General features: G+C 42.2%; 2 protein-coding genes across 2 annotated transcripts; one reads left to right on the top strand and one right to left on the bottom strand.

Moving 5' to 3' along the window:
• The first annotated feature begins 537 nt into the window (after positions 1 to 537).
• LOC141649294 (uncharacterized) lies at positions 538 to 2333 on the top strand. The gene is made up of 3 exons (XM_074457988.1): positions 538 to 1959; positions 2065 to 2160; positions 2298 to 2333. Exons 1-3 carry the CDS (start codon positions 538 to 540, stop codon positions 2331 to 2333), a joined length of 1554 nt encoding a protein of 517 aa, XP_074314089.1.
• A 4678-nt stretch (positions 2334 to 7011) lies between these two features.
• LOC141647755 (protein RESISTANCE TO PHYTOPHTHORA 1, chloroplastic) lies at positions 7012 to 8694 on the bottom strand. The gene is made up of 4 exons (XM_074456077.1): positions 8301 to 8694; positions 7713 to 7923; positions 7446 to 7615; positions 7012 to 7367 (listed from the first exon to the last, which is right to left on the bottom strand). Exons 1-4 carry the CDS (start codon positions 8592 to 8594, stop codon positions 7341 to 7343), a joined length of 702 nt encoding a protein of 233 aa, XP_074312178.1. The 5' UTR covers positions 8595 to 8694; the 3' UTR covers positions 7012 to 7340.
• Between the last annotated feature and the right edge of the window lie 7960 nt (positions 8695 to 16654).

Raw genomic sequence — 16654 nt, 5'->3', positions numbered from 1 at the left:
TCTGGCAACAAGGGCAGAGAACGGTGGCGATGAGCTCTTACTGCAACATGGTGTAGATCATGGTGATCATGTATGATTCAATAAAGTTGATAGGGGTAAGCATAAAGAAAATCCAAATAATTGGAGGTGGAATGAATCGGGTCTGCCGCTAGAACAATTTGAGGGAGAATGAATAATCCCCCAAAAGGATTTTTGTGGGTAGATTATAAGGGAATTGTTAGCAGAATCAACGGCCTCATTGCTCAAAGAGCCGTTGCCTCCAACGTTACCTTTCACCAAATCAGGAAGGAAGATATCACCCATATTCTTTGCCATAATCTTTGCCGTAAATAATTGCATATTTGTTTCCATTCCTTTTGTATATATAGTATTAACATCCTTTGTATCAGACACAATTCTTTTCATAATCAATAACAATATTTTGCCATTCAATATTCATAAGTGTTTATCATGGTATCAGGAGATTAGGTTTACTTATTTTCCAATCCAATTTTCTTTCCCTGTCATTCATTTTTTACAGCAACCAGCCAATTCGTTATGACTAATTCAGAAGTCGTTAATCCACCCAATCCATCCAATCCCTCATATTCGGTTGTTCACATCGAAAATCCGGGTCATTCAATTTCTACCGTCACTTTTAATGGTAATAACTATGATGATTGGTCAAGATCGTTTTACCTCGCTCTAATGGCTAAAGGTAAACTTGGCTATATCAACGGTGCCATCAAGAAACCGTCTGCTACAGCCGATTCCTACCAAAATTGGGAATCCACAAATGCTCTAGTCACTTTATGGATCTTTAATACGATTGCACCCTCGGTACGCAAGCAGATTTCGCTTCGACCAGAGGCCAAACAGGTATGGGAGGACATCAAGAATAGGTTCTGCCAAACCAATGAAACTCGAGTGTATCAACTTCAGGCGGAATTGCTGGCCTGTCGACAGGGCCCGACAGAAAGTTTAATGGATTACTACGGGAGGATGGCGACAATCTGGGACGCAATAATAGAGCATGATTCGCTTCCCAAGTGTTCGTGCAACCCGTGTTCTTGTGACTGGCTGAATCTGATTACTTCCCGGCGAGAAAAAAGGCAGGTACGCGATTTTTTAATGGGTCTTGATTCTCGTTTTTCTAATGCCCGATCTCAAATAATTGGTATTACTCCTCTTCCCCAATTAGATGTTGTTTATAACAGACTTCTACAGGATGAAGGTGTGAGAAACTTATCTCAACCCAAATCCGATACCGCACCCGACACAATGGCATTTGCTGCCCGTATTACTAATGCTCCTGTCGTTTCAGGGAGGGGTCGTGATTCTCAAACCCATCCACGACCTTCCTCTGGTTCATCCAATAATTCGAACCGTACTTTTTGTCTTGCTTGTAATCGACCTGGTCACCATTTTCAAAGATGTTACCAGGTCACGGGTGAATTCCCGGACTGGTGGGGAGAGCGTCCCCGCGACCGTATCTTTGTCGACCCCCATGCCACAGATTTAAGCAAGGCCACTTTTGTACCGGATGTACAAGGTCGTGCTACTTGGGATCGTCTTCGAAAACAGGGGAAGGCAGGAGGTCATCCTCCACGAGCACACATGGCGGCAGGAAATTCCGGCCAAACCACTGTTGGCAGCACTGGTGGGTCCTCCTCTGGTCCGCCTCTATCAACCATGGACAGATTGGACTTCAATTCCATGAGCCCACAACAATTGGATGAGATAACGAAACTATGGCGTGCTCATCAATCCGCTCCTGCATCCGACACTCTTCATGGTAATATTTCTCATTTTCCTTGGATTATTGACACAGGAGCGTCACACCATTTGTCAGGTTCTCTATCTCAATTTTCCAATATTCGTACCATTTCTCCGTTATCGGTTGGATTGCCTAACGGTGATCTCACTATTGCTACTAAAAGTGGCGATATTTGTTTTTCTTCTCGTCTAATTTTACGTAACGTACTTTATGCTGAAAATTTGCAATGTAATTTACTTTCCGTCTCTAGCTTGCTTCTCGACACCTCTCTTACAATCCAATTTTCTCATAATTTGTGCCTCATACAGGACCGTTCCTCGAAGAGAGTGATTGGTGCGGGTGAGCAACGCGAGGGACTTTATTATCTTCAAGGTCTCCATGACGGGAAGGCCACGGTCCATACGGTAAAATCCGCCGAAAATTCCGACCTTTGGCATCGCAGACTTGGACACCCATCCCCCTCTGTTTTACGTTATTTTGATTTTGTTTCCAAAACTAATTTGCACTCTTTAAACAATAATTCTTGTGATATTTGCATTAGAGCAAAACAGACTCGAACGCCATTTCCGTTGAGTAATTCTACTGCTATTTCGACATTTGATTTGGTCCATTGTGATTTATGGGGCCCGTACGATGCAAACGGATCCTGTGGATCGCGCTATTTTTTAACAATAGTCGACGATTATTCTCGCTCGACTTGGGTTTATCTTTTGCGAAATAAGAGTGATGCTAAACAAAATTTGCTAAACTTCTTTGCTATGGTCACACGTCAATTTAACAAACATATAAAAATTTTACGTAGTGACAACGGGACCGAATTTGAACCTCTCATTCCTTTTTTTCGAACAAATGGGATTATTTTTCAAACTTCAAACGTTGATACCCCACAACAGAACGGGCGGGTCGAGCGAAAACATCGTCACATTTTAAACGTCGCTCGTGCCCTTCTTTTTCAGGCAAGTCTCCCAATTTTATTTTGGGGTGAGTGTGTTTTAGGGGCGGTTCACTTAATTAATCGCACCCCATCAAAACTTCTCAAAGGAAAAACTCCGTATGAGATGCTTTTTCAAACCCCCCCCCCCCCCCTCCCCCACCCATGACCGCCATTCGAGTCTTTGGCTGCCTTGCATATGCTAAAAACCGAACCCGAAATAAATTTGACTCTCGTAGTCGTAAATGTATTTTTATCGGGTATCCATTTGGGAAAAAGGGTTGGAAACTTTATGATTCGGACACGGGATCATATTTTGTCTCTCGCGATGTTATTTTTATTGAAAATAATTTTCCATACCAAACAATTAATATTCGTGATTCCGAAACCGATTTTTCTCTTCTTACACAAGACACTTCTAACCCCCTTGAAAAAGTTGTTCTTATCAATACACCCACCCATACTGTTCCCTCAAACCCTACCCCCACGAGCCACTCACGTCTTCTACTGACCAAAACAACTCACCCGAGCCTCCGACGTCACCCAATCATGAGCAACCCTACTCATCTCCCTCGACATCCATTACTCCCACCCGTAACCCAATTCCATCTATGGACCATGTCCCTGCCAAATTGGGCCGTGGCCACCGTCTTAAGATACCGAACTCAAACCTTGACGGTTATGTTTTACAACCTCTACGTCCCTCGACAAATTTGCTCACTACACCAGCACAATCTTCAGGTACACGGTATCCTCTCTCTCACTATATAGATTACTCTAAATTTACTCCTAAACACCGTGTTTTCCTGTCGGCCGTGACTAAACACCACGAGCCTAGTTTTTATAAAGATGTAGTGCAGGTTCCCGAATGGCGCGACGCTATGAAAATGGAAGTTGAAGCTCTCGAACGGAATCATACTTGGACACTCGAGCCTCTACCTCCCAATAAAAAGGCCATAGGCTCCAAGTGGGTTTATAAAATCAAGTACAATTCGGATGGGTCCATCGACCGATATAAAGCCCGTCTAGTTGTAATGGGTAATCGACAGGTCGAAGGCATTGACTACAACGAAACTTTCGCACCTACTATCAAAATGGTGACAGTTCGGACCTTATTAGCCATTGTCGCCGCAAAGAATTGGGCCATCCATCAAATGGATGTCCACAATGCCTTCCTTCATGGCGATCTCAATGAGGAAGTGTATATGAAACCTCCTCCTGGTTTTCTTTCGTCCAATGATAACAGAGTTTGTCGGCTCCGCAAGTCTTTATATGGGCTCCGACAAGCCCCTCGATGCTGGTACGCTAAACTCGCTTCCGCTCTCACTCAATACGGTTTTCAACAATGTCCATATGATCACTCTTTATTCTCTATCACCAAAGCCAATATGGAGGTACACGTCCTTATCTACGTTGACGATCTTGTTATATGCGGAAATAATACTTCTATGATCAATAATTTCAAGCTCTACCTTAACAAATGTTTCCATATGAAAGACTTGGACCCCCTCAAATATTTTCTCGGGCTCGAAATTGCACGTCATCCATCCGGCATTTTTGTCTCCCAGCGCAAGTACGCCCTTGACATATTATCCGAATCCGGTTTACTTGGCTCAAAGCCCAGTTCTATTCCTATGGAGCCGAATCACAGGCTCGGTTTGTCTAAAGCGGCTCCTATGCATGATCCACAACCTTACCAACGGCTCGTAGGACGATTGGTCTATCTCACCATTACACATCCCGAACTTTTATATTCAGTCCATATTTTAGCACAATTCATGCACGCTCCGACGACCGAACATTGGCAGGCAGCACTCAATGTTGTCCGCTATATAAAAAATGCGCCTGGGAAAGGTCTTTTACTTCGGTCTGACAGTAAGTTATGTCTTCACGCCTACTGTGACGCGTCCTATGCTAGATGTCCTACATCCCGACGCTCATTAAGTGCTTACATGGTTTTCTTGGGCTCCTCTCCTATTTCTTGGAAAACTAAGAAACAACATACGGTTGCTCTATCGTATACCGAAGCTGAATATCGCGCTATGGTTTTCACTACGTGTGAGCTCAAGTGGCTTAAAGGGTTGCTCGGTTTCCTTGGTATTCAACACAACCAACCTATCAAGCTATTGTGCGACAATCAATCCGCGCTCCACATCACGAAAAATCCCGTCTTTCATGAACGAACCAAACATATCGAAATAGACTGTCACTTCGTTCGGGATGAAATTTTGAAAGGCACAATCAGTCCAAGTTACGTCCATACTCGCACTCAAATCGCCGATATCTTTACAAAAGCACTTGGGCGTACCTCCATTGAAGAGCTCCTTTCCAAGTTGGGCGTTTCCTCTCTACACGCACCAACTTGAGGGAGGGTGTTAGCAGAATCAACGGCCTCATTGCTCAAAGAGCCGTTGCCTCCAACGTTACCTTTCACCAAATCAGGAAGGAAGATATCACCCATATTCTTTGCCATAATCTTTGCCGTAAATAATTGTATATTTGTTTCCATTCCTTTTGTATATATAGTATTAACATCCTTTGTATCAGACACAATTCTTTTCATAATCAATAACAATATTTTGCCATTCAATATTCATAAGTGTTTATCAGGAATTGACTCTATAATTCTATTGGACCGTAAGAAGTTAGTGGCTAAGAATACACATTAGAAAAGGATACATCAAATTCGAATAAGGGTCTAGAGTTTTTAGTCTTTGGTAACTTATACCTCGAAAGACCAACTATGACATAAAGTCCAATCTAAAAAGATAAAAATAAAATAACATAATATATTTTTTTTAAAATAATGACAAATAATTATGCATTTAACAAAAATATTCGAGGTATTACAACTCCTGTTATTGGTGGAGAACCTGATGATATCTGTGGCGACTGGCTTCCCTCAGATCTTGGTGTGATGTTTTACATGTTTCTTGACATGGCGTATCTTTGCTTGTGAAAAGATTAACGATGATGAGCATTATGCCTCACGGTGGAAGCCAAACTGTTTTGGTGTTTTTTTTACCGAGTTAGTTAATTTAGGGTTAAAGTAGTCTTATACGTTAATTGTGTGATTATGGCTGCGTTTGTATGATTGCGATGCACGAGTTAGTTAATTTAGGGTTAAAGTAGTCTTATACGTTAATTGTGTGATTATAGCTGTGTTTGTATGATTGCGATGCAAATAATAAAGTACGTAATAAAAGATTGACACAAGAGATTTGATGATGCAGAAAACCCGATGTGGGAAACAACCGCGAGAAGTAGACAAAATCCTTCCAAGATTCCACTACAATAATAGGTAACTTAGGTCACGAATAAAAGAAGAGTAGGAGTTGTAGGACGGCTGATTTGCAAGTGTTATGCGTGAGGCGTTGTGTGTGAATGACCCCTCTCCTTCTCCTTTCTCTGTTTTATATAGGACAAAACCCTAATAGGGTTTAGTTTGCTTGCTCTTCAAGGTAGCCAAAGTCCATCTGATAGGCTTTTATTCTACTCCCCTTAACCTGCTACCCGTGACCCATAATCCTTCTCCTCTTTAGCGCATTTACTCGACCTCTAGCTCAATCACCCTTAGCTGATCCAGTTATTCTCCATTGGCCCAATATACGAAATAGGACCCAAACAGTAGAATTTTACCAAAATTCAATAACTCATTTGGAGTCCCTTGATCTATAGCTGAATAAAAACAAGTAAAAATTATAGTCTACCTTGTGATGTTTAAAAAAAAAAAACAATTCTCATTGAAGACGGACACTTTTCGTCACAAGCTGAAAACGGGCTAAATGTCGCCATTTTAATGACAAAATGTGACCATTTTAATGACAAATTATTATAGCTTAGGAAATTGTTCTGGTAACTTTTTAGGTAAAATGGTTACATTTTCGCCTTAAATAGGTCACATTTTACCCCGTATTTAGCTTGTGAGGAAACGTACCCGTCACAAGTAAGACGCTTTGTTAAGAGAATCCATTTGCAAATATGTTTTAACATAACAAAAAGTTGGGCGGTCAATATGATTTCTGGTTAGTAAGCGCGTAACATTGATTTTCAACAAAAAGCTTGGCCCGTTAGTGTTTTAAATTTTTTGTTGTGCAATGGCTCCCTCTTGTAGCGAGGTAAGGAGGGTTGGATCAATGTAAAGAACCATACCACTCTGAACAGAGCGAATGTTTTTCAACTGAATAAAGTGCCGGTGATGTCTTAGTCTCGCATTTGACTTCTCTGTTAACAATCTGTTAACCTCTTTGTAGGATCAATCCCACTCTGGATCCTGACTAGAATAGAATCTCACTTGGCAAATACCAAAAAGAAAACAGTCGAGTTTCTACCATTAACAATCACATTCTTTCATTGAATTAAGGTATATAACACTTCAATGTGACCTAAGTTGCATCTCCGGCCGTTGAAATACGGTAAACGATGCCACTAGCTACCAGCAAAGCTATTTTCAGTAACCAAAATGAACATGAATTACAGATAACAAGTGTGGATTAATAACCCAGGAGACATGAATGTACATTATATATGGCATTTGTGCTTCTTCTAGTATCTTCCTCTCCTTACATGAGAACATCTATCCACGGTATATTCTGAACTCAAAAGCCAAACTTGGAGTCACAGCAACTTAGAGAGACTGTTAGAAACAGGAGCTTATTCTGATTTCTCCAGCCATCCTAACTGCAAAGCAGAAAACTAAAAAAATAAACAACAAAAGAAATGGATAACGACTAGGATTTAGAGGTAGATGAGACGTACCTTCCAAGCATACATAACAAAGAAGGCAACAGTATCTGCAGACCAAACAACAGCAAAAGACTTCCAAAAGAATGGAATTATGACATTCAGTAATGGAATGAGGAGGAAGAGATAGTTAAGTGCTTCCTTCTCCTTGGTTGAGCAGTCACGGGCACGAAGAGAGGGAATTGCTGCAGAAAAGCAAGCAAGCAAGCAAGGCAGGCTGGCTTAAGAAAGTAAAGCATACAATATTGAATATATAGAGCAGAAACGGAAGAAAAGACATACTGAACATCCAGATGGACCACATTCCCATTAGTCGCCAGAGATCAGGCTCATTTGAGGGAAACACAAGATTGAAGGACAGAAGTCCACCCAGAAACATAGAGACATATCCCTGAATTTCGAAAATAGAGTATAAGGTAGTTCCTGGGACAGCAGGATTTTTGGAAGCGGTTGAGGCCCTTGGAGCAAAGGTTGCAGCCGTTTTATTTACTACCTGATGATTAATCCAGATGTCTATTGTTAATTTCCAACACAACTTAACATACTTGTATGATTATATGTTAAAACAAAAGAGAGTTGATCACTTTATCAACCAAGGACTTATTATACAGACATATCCCTTCCCTTTCCGTTGTCAATTTGTATTCCAACAAAGCGTTAATGTGAATGAATATTTACATAAACAATGCAAAATCATGTTCCCCTCCATTTCCCCTTGTCGTTTTAATAACTCATTTTGCTTTATTCAATTATATGCCAGAAAACCAAATACTGAAACTATAGGAACACTAAACTCAAGTTATTTGAAGAACAAAATGAGTCGAAATTAAGTCGGAAGTTGAAAAAGATGACAAGAAATAGAGAAGGTGCCTTTTTGAGGTCTTTCTGAATAGAATCAGAAGCAGCAGCAGCAGCAGCGGCGGGAGGAGGAGGAACAGAAGCATCGTCTGTTCCAATACTAGTTTGAGTCACTCTATCTTGAGTGTTATTACTACTTGACAGTTGTTCATCAGAGCTCAGCCGGATTCGTAAGCTACGTCTTATACTGGAAATGGAGTTGACAGATGTTGTTATTGTTGTTGTTGTTTGGAAGAATGAACATCTTGTTGTAGAAACATACGCAATTGATGATGAATGGCATGATGGTAATAACAAGCTTCTCATCTTTCTGTCTTCTCTTTCTTTCTCTTTACAGATGATCCCAATTGGACCGATCCTCACCTTAAGATGAGGTGCATATTACTCCCTACTTCGTTTCAGGATCAGGGTTAAATCTTTCAACTCTCTCTCATATACGCACAAGTGCAATCGGGTTTGGGTCGGGTCGGGTCGGGTCGTGATTTTTTTTTTTTTGCAGCTGTAAAAAAACACCATGCTACAATCCCAATTCAGCGCCTTTCTTCATACCTATTCTTTTGACAATTTCCCGGTCCAAAATGTTGTTTCTCCATAAGAAACCCTAATGACCTCTGAAAAAAACCCTTCTTCTGACGACGACTCCGTCTCCTGCTCAACCAAAAAATTCAAAATGCATACACAGTCCAATACGCCCCCTTCCCAATCATCGGAATCCATGGATGTATCTGTAGTGCCTGATTCTCTGGCCGTACAGGCATCACAAAACTCTGTGCCGGTTAGATCCTATATAGAATCTCTCAAAAATGGAATTTCTCCTTCGTTTGCCTTATATGGTGAAGGTGCTTTCAACGTCACAGATAACGCAATATATGAAGATGTATCGGATGACGATGAGGAAGACCCGGAGCAAGCAAACGATCCCATATGTCCTACGATTCTGCTATCCAAAGAGGAGAAGAAGATGATTAGAATGCAATGGAAAGATTCATTAATCATCAAGATGTTTGATAAAAATATAGGATATTTTTCTTTGGTGAGGCAGATCAAGAAGAAATGGGCAATCAAAGGAGGTTTAATCTTGACTGATGTAGGTTGCTCATATTATGTTGCCAGATTCACTAATCGTGAAGATTATGAGTTTGTATTGACACAGGGACCGTGGATGATAGGCGACCATTATCTCACGATCCGAAAATGGGTTCCGAATTTCATTGGAACAGACGAACCAATACGGTTTCTCACCACTTGGGTCAGAATTCCAAAACTTTCTGTGGAATACTATCACGAAGACATACTGAGGAAGATTGGAAACAAAATTGGACGGGTTATCCGGATTGACAAGCCAACTGCTCTAGCAGAGAGAGGACAATTTATCAGAATGAGTGTGGAAGTCGACCTTTCCAAGCCTTTGCTTTTGAAGTTTAGGTTAAATGGCAAAGTGTGGATTGTTCAATACGAAGGCTTAAGGATGATTTGTTACAAATGCGGAAAATTGGGTCACACTGACACTAATTGCCCCCTGTTTCCTAATGTTCAACACGAGAGACAAGTAGTCTTGGAACAGAGGGAGTCACAGGAGAAAGGAGATGCTGGTGCGGAACTCAATGAAGCAGGAGTCCCTAACAGACCTCATGAGGCATATGGCTCGTGGATGCACGTTAAAAAGCCAACACGCAAGAGAACGACACGGCCAGAAAAAAGGTATAGAATAGAGTAGCAGAGTGGATTGTATGAAGCAACCACAAGTGCAGATATTGAAGAGTCCATCTCGACATTCAGGATCCAGGTTTGAAGCTTTGGGAGAGGAGCAAGAGGTGGAGATGGGGAACAACATTCAGGAACCAGACTCTGAGCTAGTTGAAGTTCAGGTTAGGTCGGCCCATTCACCTGCATCAAATGGACGAGTAGAGAAAGTAACAGAGCAAGAGAAAAGCCCAGCAAGTTAGGATACTTCCGGGGTAAGGAAAGCCAATGAAAATCGTAATTTTAGAAAATCCACCCCGAATTTCCGCAGTGGGAAAGAAAATAGAAATTCCACCTCACAAGATATGAATTTGGAAAAATTATCTACTCCTACCAATTCTTCTTTCAATTTCCCTACCTTTAAGGAAAGAATCCGGAATTCGGATATGCAACTTGATTCTATTCCCACAAGAAATCCTAAGCCGTTGACCACCTTGAGTCCTATTTCACCCAATATTCCCATATCATCCAAGCTTCCCATAAATCATAATAATAATCCAATTAAAAAATCACAAAAATACTCTGTCTCTAAAGAAGTTGCTATACGAAGGTCTTTAGCTTGCAAAATCCCTCGCAAGCCTCACAAAAAATTCGTTCGTAGTTCGACTTTGGCCCTCACCCATCAGGATGGCGACATCCCTCCTGACCCAAACCCCTCTGTTCTGCCATTGGTTGATACCTTCATCGACCTGCTTACTCACCCACGAACGTTTGAAGGACCCCAGTCTCATCTCAACAACACCTTTGGCACGCAAAATCATGCTGAACTTCCAAGCACAGAACAACCCGGTCTCCTGCAAGATGGAGCTATGCCTGAAAGCAGGACTCATCTCGAGAGAGATGGAAGTTCTCCAAATGCTATCTGAGGCTTTTCTGTCCTCAATACCTTTTTTACCATATTATTTAATGGATAGATTCCCAAATTTTATGACTCGCAAACCGGCATTGAATATTATGACCTGGAATGTTCAAGGTGCTGAGAATCCGGCTTTATTAAGCATGCTAACGGAATTGGTTAAGGTGAATAATCCTCAAGTTCTTGTTTTGATGGAGACACATATCAGTGGAGATATTGCCCAACGAGTATGTGATCGAATTCATTTCAGTGGTAAGACGAGAGTAGATGCTGAAAGTTTTAGCGGGGGCATCTGGATGTTTTGGCGAGCGGAAAGTGTCACTGTTACTCCCTTAGTTCATCATGCCCAACACATCACGGCTGAAATTACGCGAAGAGGAGAGGAGCCTTGGTACTTTACGGCTGTGTATGCAAGTCCGGATGCAATTAAAAAAGAAGAACGTTGGGAAGATTTGGAGATTTTTGCTCGTAGCCATAACCACCCTTGGTTGGCCATGGGGGACTTCAATGACACAAGGTTTCTTCATGAGAAGAATGGTGATAGTGACACGATGCGACGCAGGTTTAACAGGTTTAATTCTTGGTTGGAAAATAACAACTGGATAGACCTTGATTTCTCGGGACCGGAGTTCACTTGGTCGAGGGGTCACTCCACCCAGACTCGCAAGTGGGCAAGGCTAGATAGAGCGGTTTATAATTCAACTTGGAGGACAATGTTTGCAAAGGGCTCACTCCGTCACTTGGTACAAAATCAATCCGATCATTGTACTATTCTTATGAGCACGACTGGGTTTGCTCCTATCCCTAAAGCGTTGAGACCGTTCCGTTTTCAGGCGGCGTGGATGAACCATAACAATTTTTCCGAATTTGTAGTTAAAAACTGGAATAATGAGGAATCCTTTTTCCCATTTATTCATCAGTTTGCAGCGAAACTTCAGCAATGGAATAAAGATGTATTCCCTAATATTTTTGCTAAAAAACGCAGCTTGGAACGAAGGCTACTGGGTGTTCAAACGAGATTATCACGAGGGGGCCCTGATTATCTTTTCAAATTTGAATTGAAATTGAAAAGGCAATTAGATGATGTTTTAAGAGAAGAAGAGATGCTTTGGTTCCAAAAATCAAGGATGGAAGCAATTTGTGATGGGGACCGAAATACCCGGCTTTTTCATTTGAGCACTATCATTCGAAGGAAGCACAATAGAATTGAAAGCCTACAAGATGGCCAAGAAATTGGATTTGGGATGCAAGCACTGTTAAAAAGATGGTGGTAGAGTATTTCCAAGGTCTTTTTGCTGGGCCAACGACACCGTGTAATTTCGAGGGACTTACAAGAGGTTTGTTCCCGCAATTAACCGCGAATGATTATAGGAGACTCACAAGGAATTATTCGATCACTGATTTGCAATGCGCTCTAAATCAAATGTCACCATACAAAGCCCCAGGCCCAGATGGCTTTCAAGCTCTCTTCTACCAAACCCAATGGGAGGTCGTGTCTGATAGCTTATGTCGTCTGGTTTTTAATGCGCATCACAATGATATATTCCCGGAAGGACTTGGTGAGACTTTCATTGCTTTGATACCGAAAATTGATCACCCCCAACTCGTTACTCAATTCCGTCCAATTGGATTGTGTAATGTAGTTTACAAATTGATCACTAAAATGGTGCTAAATCGTTTGAAGCCGGTGCTTCCTATTCTCATAAATCCAGTCCAGACAAGCTTCGTTCCCAAGCGTCAAATCACGGATAATGTAATTCTTGTCCAAGAGGTGCTCCATTCGATGCGACGGAAGACAGGGAGAAAAGGCTTTATGGCGCTAAAACTCGACCTCGAAAAAGCATACGACAGGTTAGAGTGGCCTTTCATCCGACACACATTGATTGACATGAAACTCCCTGACCAAATGATAAATAGTATTATGCAATGTGTAAAGATGTCGTCACTGAGTATATTATGGAATGGAGAACGGACTGAAGCGTTTACACCAACCCGCGGCATACGTCAAGGTGATCCCCTGTCACCCTACTTATTCACCATTTGCATGGAAAAACTCAGTCAATTAATTGAGCAAGAGGTAAGAGATGAACAATGGAAGGGTTTTCCAACCTGCCGGGGGGGTCCTATTCTGTCACACTTGATGTTTGCGGACGACATTATCCTTTTTGGGGAAGCATCGATAACGCAAGCTCGAATTATTAATAAATGTCTCAAAATCTTTTGCCAGGCCTCGGGACAAAAAGTGAGTTTTGCAAAGTCCAAAGTCTTCTTCTCGCCTAATGTCGACAGTTTGCTTTCAGACGATATAAGCAGAGAACTACATATTGAGAAAACTGATGATTTGGGGGTGTACTTAGGTGTCCAAACCATAAATGGCAGAGTCACCAAAGAGACCTTCTGTAATACTACGGTTTTATAAGTCTCTGGGTACTCTATCGAGTGGGCCTTACTCTGTCGAGTAAGGGTATTTTACGATTTAAAATAGTTTCTGACCTGTTGGGTACTCGATCGAGTAACCTCGATACTCGATCGAGTAGGCGGCACTCGATCGAGTATGTCAGCTACTCGATCGAGTAGCCGGTTTACGGGGGGATGATTTGTCGGGTTTTGTTAATAATGCGAATTAATATATAATCACTTCCGTCACTTTCTTAATACACTTTTACAAACCTAATTACTTTCAAAAGAGAAAACAATCTACGTTCTTCGCATCAATCGCATTATTGGCAAATCCCGGAGCTTAGAAGGTCAGAATTCACCTTTCTTTATACCTTTGTGATCCTTGCGTCGAGGGTAAGATCTACGTACTATTTTTATGGTATTTCATTAAAGTTAGTTAAACCCTAATTTGGGGATTTGGGGGTTTTGTTGTGTTTCTTGATTGGTAGTAATTATATGATTGTATGTTAGGAGGAGGATTCGTAGAAGAGGCCTTTTGATATCAGCTGTGAGATCGTCTGACTGTGTTGCTTTCCATGTAGGGTTTCCCTACTCAGTATTAGTCCCATAATGTGTTGGTGGTGATTTGTGATTGTTGTTTGATATCATACGAGTATTGTAACGGTTGTTGGTTTTGATTGCTGTTTAGTAGTTGTGATTGTTTGTATCTGTCTGTGTTCTTCGGGGCGCGTCCCTGGCTGAGTGGAGTCACTTGCGGGAGTGGCTTCACGCCCATTATTCGCCTTCTGTGGAACCCGCCACAGAAGGGATGTGCACATTAAGGAATTTGGGTTATTCGCTCAACGGAGATGAGCGGGGATTAGGTGGGAACGGTTGCGGTCCCCCACTGGCGGCGTGGAGTGACCTATTGCGATGGGCACTCTGGCAAGGCTACACACTTTAGTGTGTAGTCAGTATTGTGGAGTTGGGGATGGAGTTCGGAGTATATCTGTGACGATTGAGCTGTGTTGTTTGTTACTTTGTTGGATTATATAAATTGTGTGATTAGTACTGACCCCGTTTATTGTTTTAAAAACTATGGTGATCCATGCGGGGATGGTGAGCAATTGTGAGAAGGTATGAGTAGAGATACATGGGCTAGCTGGGATGAGTCATCACTGCAGTTAGAAGAGTCTTCCGCTGTTGTCAGACATTATGTTTAGCTTTTAGACATTTGGTTTTTGGAGAACATGTATTCACATTTTATCAGTTTGGGTTCCGGATTGTATTCTTTCACTAAACCTATACTATTTAAATGTTGTTTCGTTATTGTTTTATGAGTATCATTGCCTCGGGTAACCGAGATGGTAGCATCTTTATACCTGGGTGGTCCTGGTAAGGCACTTGGAGTATGGGGGTGTTACAAAATGGTATCAAAGCGACGATCCTGAAACCTGTAACCAATGAAACTAATGAACATAGGGAGTTAATTAAAATGAACCCGGGGTAAAGGTTGTAGGAGCTAATGCAAAGACTTGGGAGACTTCCTAAAGTCGCGAACTCGCCCTACAATTTTGAACCGGTCACATGGGGGGTATATGTCAAGGTCATATGTGGTGTTTGTTAGCTTGTATGTGAATGTGACGATATATGTTGTGAATTGTTGGATGTTGAGAGTAGAAGGTTGATTTTGTGATTGAAAAATTTGGTGGGGTGTGTATATATGTTGATTTGAATAAAGAAGCATGATGGTTGTTTAATTATGTGGCATTTGATAACATGAAATAGTTTGTTTTGTTGATTATATGAAGAATCGTGTAGAAATGCATGCGTAGTTATATTATAAAGTTGAGTTTATAAAGTTGTTTAGCATGTTGGGTTATGAGAGCTAACATGCGGGTAGTATGTACGAGTCAGCATGACTCGATCGAGTAGGGGGTACTCGATCGAGTAGGTGAGGTACTCGGTCGAGTGGGTCTGACTCGATCGAGTGGGTATTTGACGTTTTATAACCAGAAGCGAGTTTTTGGGTACTCGATCGAGTACATAGGGGCACTCGATCGAGTATGGGGTCACTCGATCGAGTGGCTGTGCTACTCGGTCGAGTATGTTAGAGATCAGAAGGTCTGTTTTGGGTCTGAGGTCGGGGCACTCGATCGAGTAGCCGCTACTCGATCGAGTAGGTTTAGGCACTCGATCGAGTGGGTGTCTGGGCAGTTTGTTTTCGTGTTTTGGGTTATAGTACGTATGTTTATATCTACCCTTTCTTATATAGTTTCAAGATGCCACCAAAGAAAAACGCCTTGTATGCGAGAGCTGAGAACATGAACATCGATGATATAGTTAAGATGTTGGAGCATCAAGATGCTCTTACGGATGCCCTAAAGAGAGTGGGAAAGGATAAGGACGTTGATCACTCTAAGATCAGTCTTTATATAACGAGGTTTAACCCAAAAGAGTACAAGGGGACCGGGGAGCCAAACCTTCTTGACAATTGGCATCGTGAGATGGAGAACATACTGGACCTGGTACATTGTCCTAATGAGATGAAAGTAGAACAAGTTGCGTTCTACCTGAGGGAAGCGGCTGGTGAATGGTGGGATAAGGTGAAGGTGAGTGCTAGGGAGATGTACACGAAGCAGGGCTTACCTGCTATACCTTGGGAGGAGTTTCGGAGGGCTATGAGGAAGGAGTTTGTACCTGAGCATGTGAGGAGTAAGCTGAGGGAGGAGTTTGATGGGTTTAAGATGACATCTGATATGTCGGTAGCTGAGTACTACAGGCAGTTTAATGAGAAGTCTAGGTATGCTGAGGACATGGGTTTGAGTGAGGAGAACCTAGCGCTGAGATTTGAGAGGGGGTTGACTCCCAAGATTATGGACAAGTTACCCGTGGGAGTCCTTACTGATGTTAAGGAAGCTTATGAGAGGGCTGGGAGAGCTGAGAGGTTGGTGGAGATGGCTCGGGAGAAGGGTAGTGAGAAGAGAAAGGCTGAGAGTGAAGGTGGTGGCCAATCTAACTACAAGAAAGGCAACCACAATCAGGCTAGAGCGTTTTCTTCTGGTTCAGGGTCAGTGCTGGGGCTTCCTTTGGGCGTGGCCGTGTGAGTGGTAGTGAAAGTTGGGGGATGACCTGCTATGGCTGTGGCGGTGTAGGCCACAAGAGACATGAGTGTACGAGTGTACCTGGAGCTTTTCAGAGACAGGCTCACGGGAGCTATTCTCAGGGACCGGCACAGAGTTATGCGAGCAATAGACCGGCTGGGTCATGGTCTAACCGGGGAGGTCAGAGTAACCAGGGTGGAGGTAACCGCAATGGCGGTAATTCTTATCAGAAACCAGCTATGAACAACAACAATCAAGGGTCGGGTGCTAAGCCGACCACATCA

This window comes from Silene latifolia, chromosome 3 (genome assembly GCF_048544455.1).
Source record: "Silene latifolia isolate original U9 population chromosome 3, ASM4854445v1, whole genome shotgun sequence".
NCBI classification, from domain to species: Eukaryota; Viridiplantae; Streptophyta; class Magnoliopsida; order Caryophyllales; family Caryophyllaceae; genus Silene; species Silene latifolia.
Note: the sequence above shows the minus strand (reverse complement) of the source record. Positions and strands in the feature narration are given on the sequence as shown.

Bases quoted from the DNA above. Each gene is read 5' to 3' on its own strand.
- LOC141649294 (XM_074457988.1), top strand. From the start codon at position 538: ATGACTAATTCAGAAGTCGTTAATCCACCCAATCCATCCAATCCCTCA. The intron at 1,960-2,064 runs GTACTTTATGCT...TGCCTCATACAG, and splicing joins CTCGTCTAATTTTACGTAAC to GACCGTTCCTCGAAGAGAGT. The intron at 2,161-2,297 runs GTAAAATCCGCC...TATTTGCATTAG, and splicing joins GGAAGGCCACGGTCCATACG to AGCAAAACAGACTCGAACGC.
- LOC141647755 (XM_074456077.1), bottom strand. From the start codon at position 8,594: ATGAGAAGCTTGTTATTACCATCATGCCATTCATCATCAATTGCGTAT. The intron at 7,924-8,300 runs GCACCTTCTCTA...ATTAATCATCAG, and splicing joins TTCAGAAAGACCTCAAAAAG to GTAGTAAATAAAACGGCTGC. The intron at 7,616-7,712 runs GTATGTCTTTTC...GCTTTTCTGCAG, and splicing joins GTGGTCCATCTGGATGTTCA to CAATTCCCTCTCTTCGTGCC.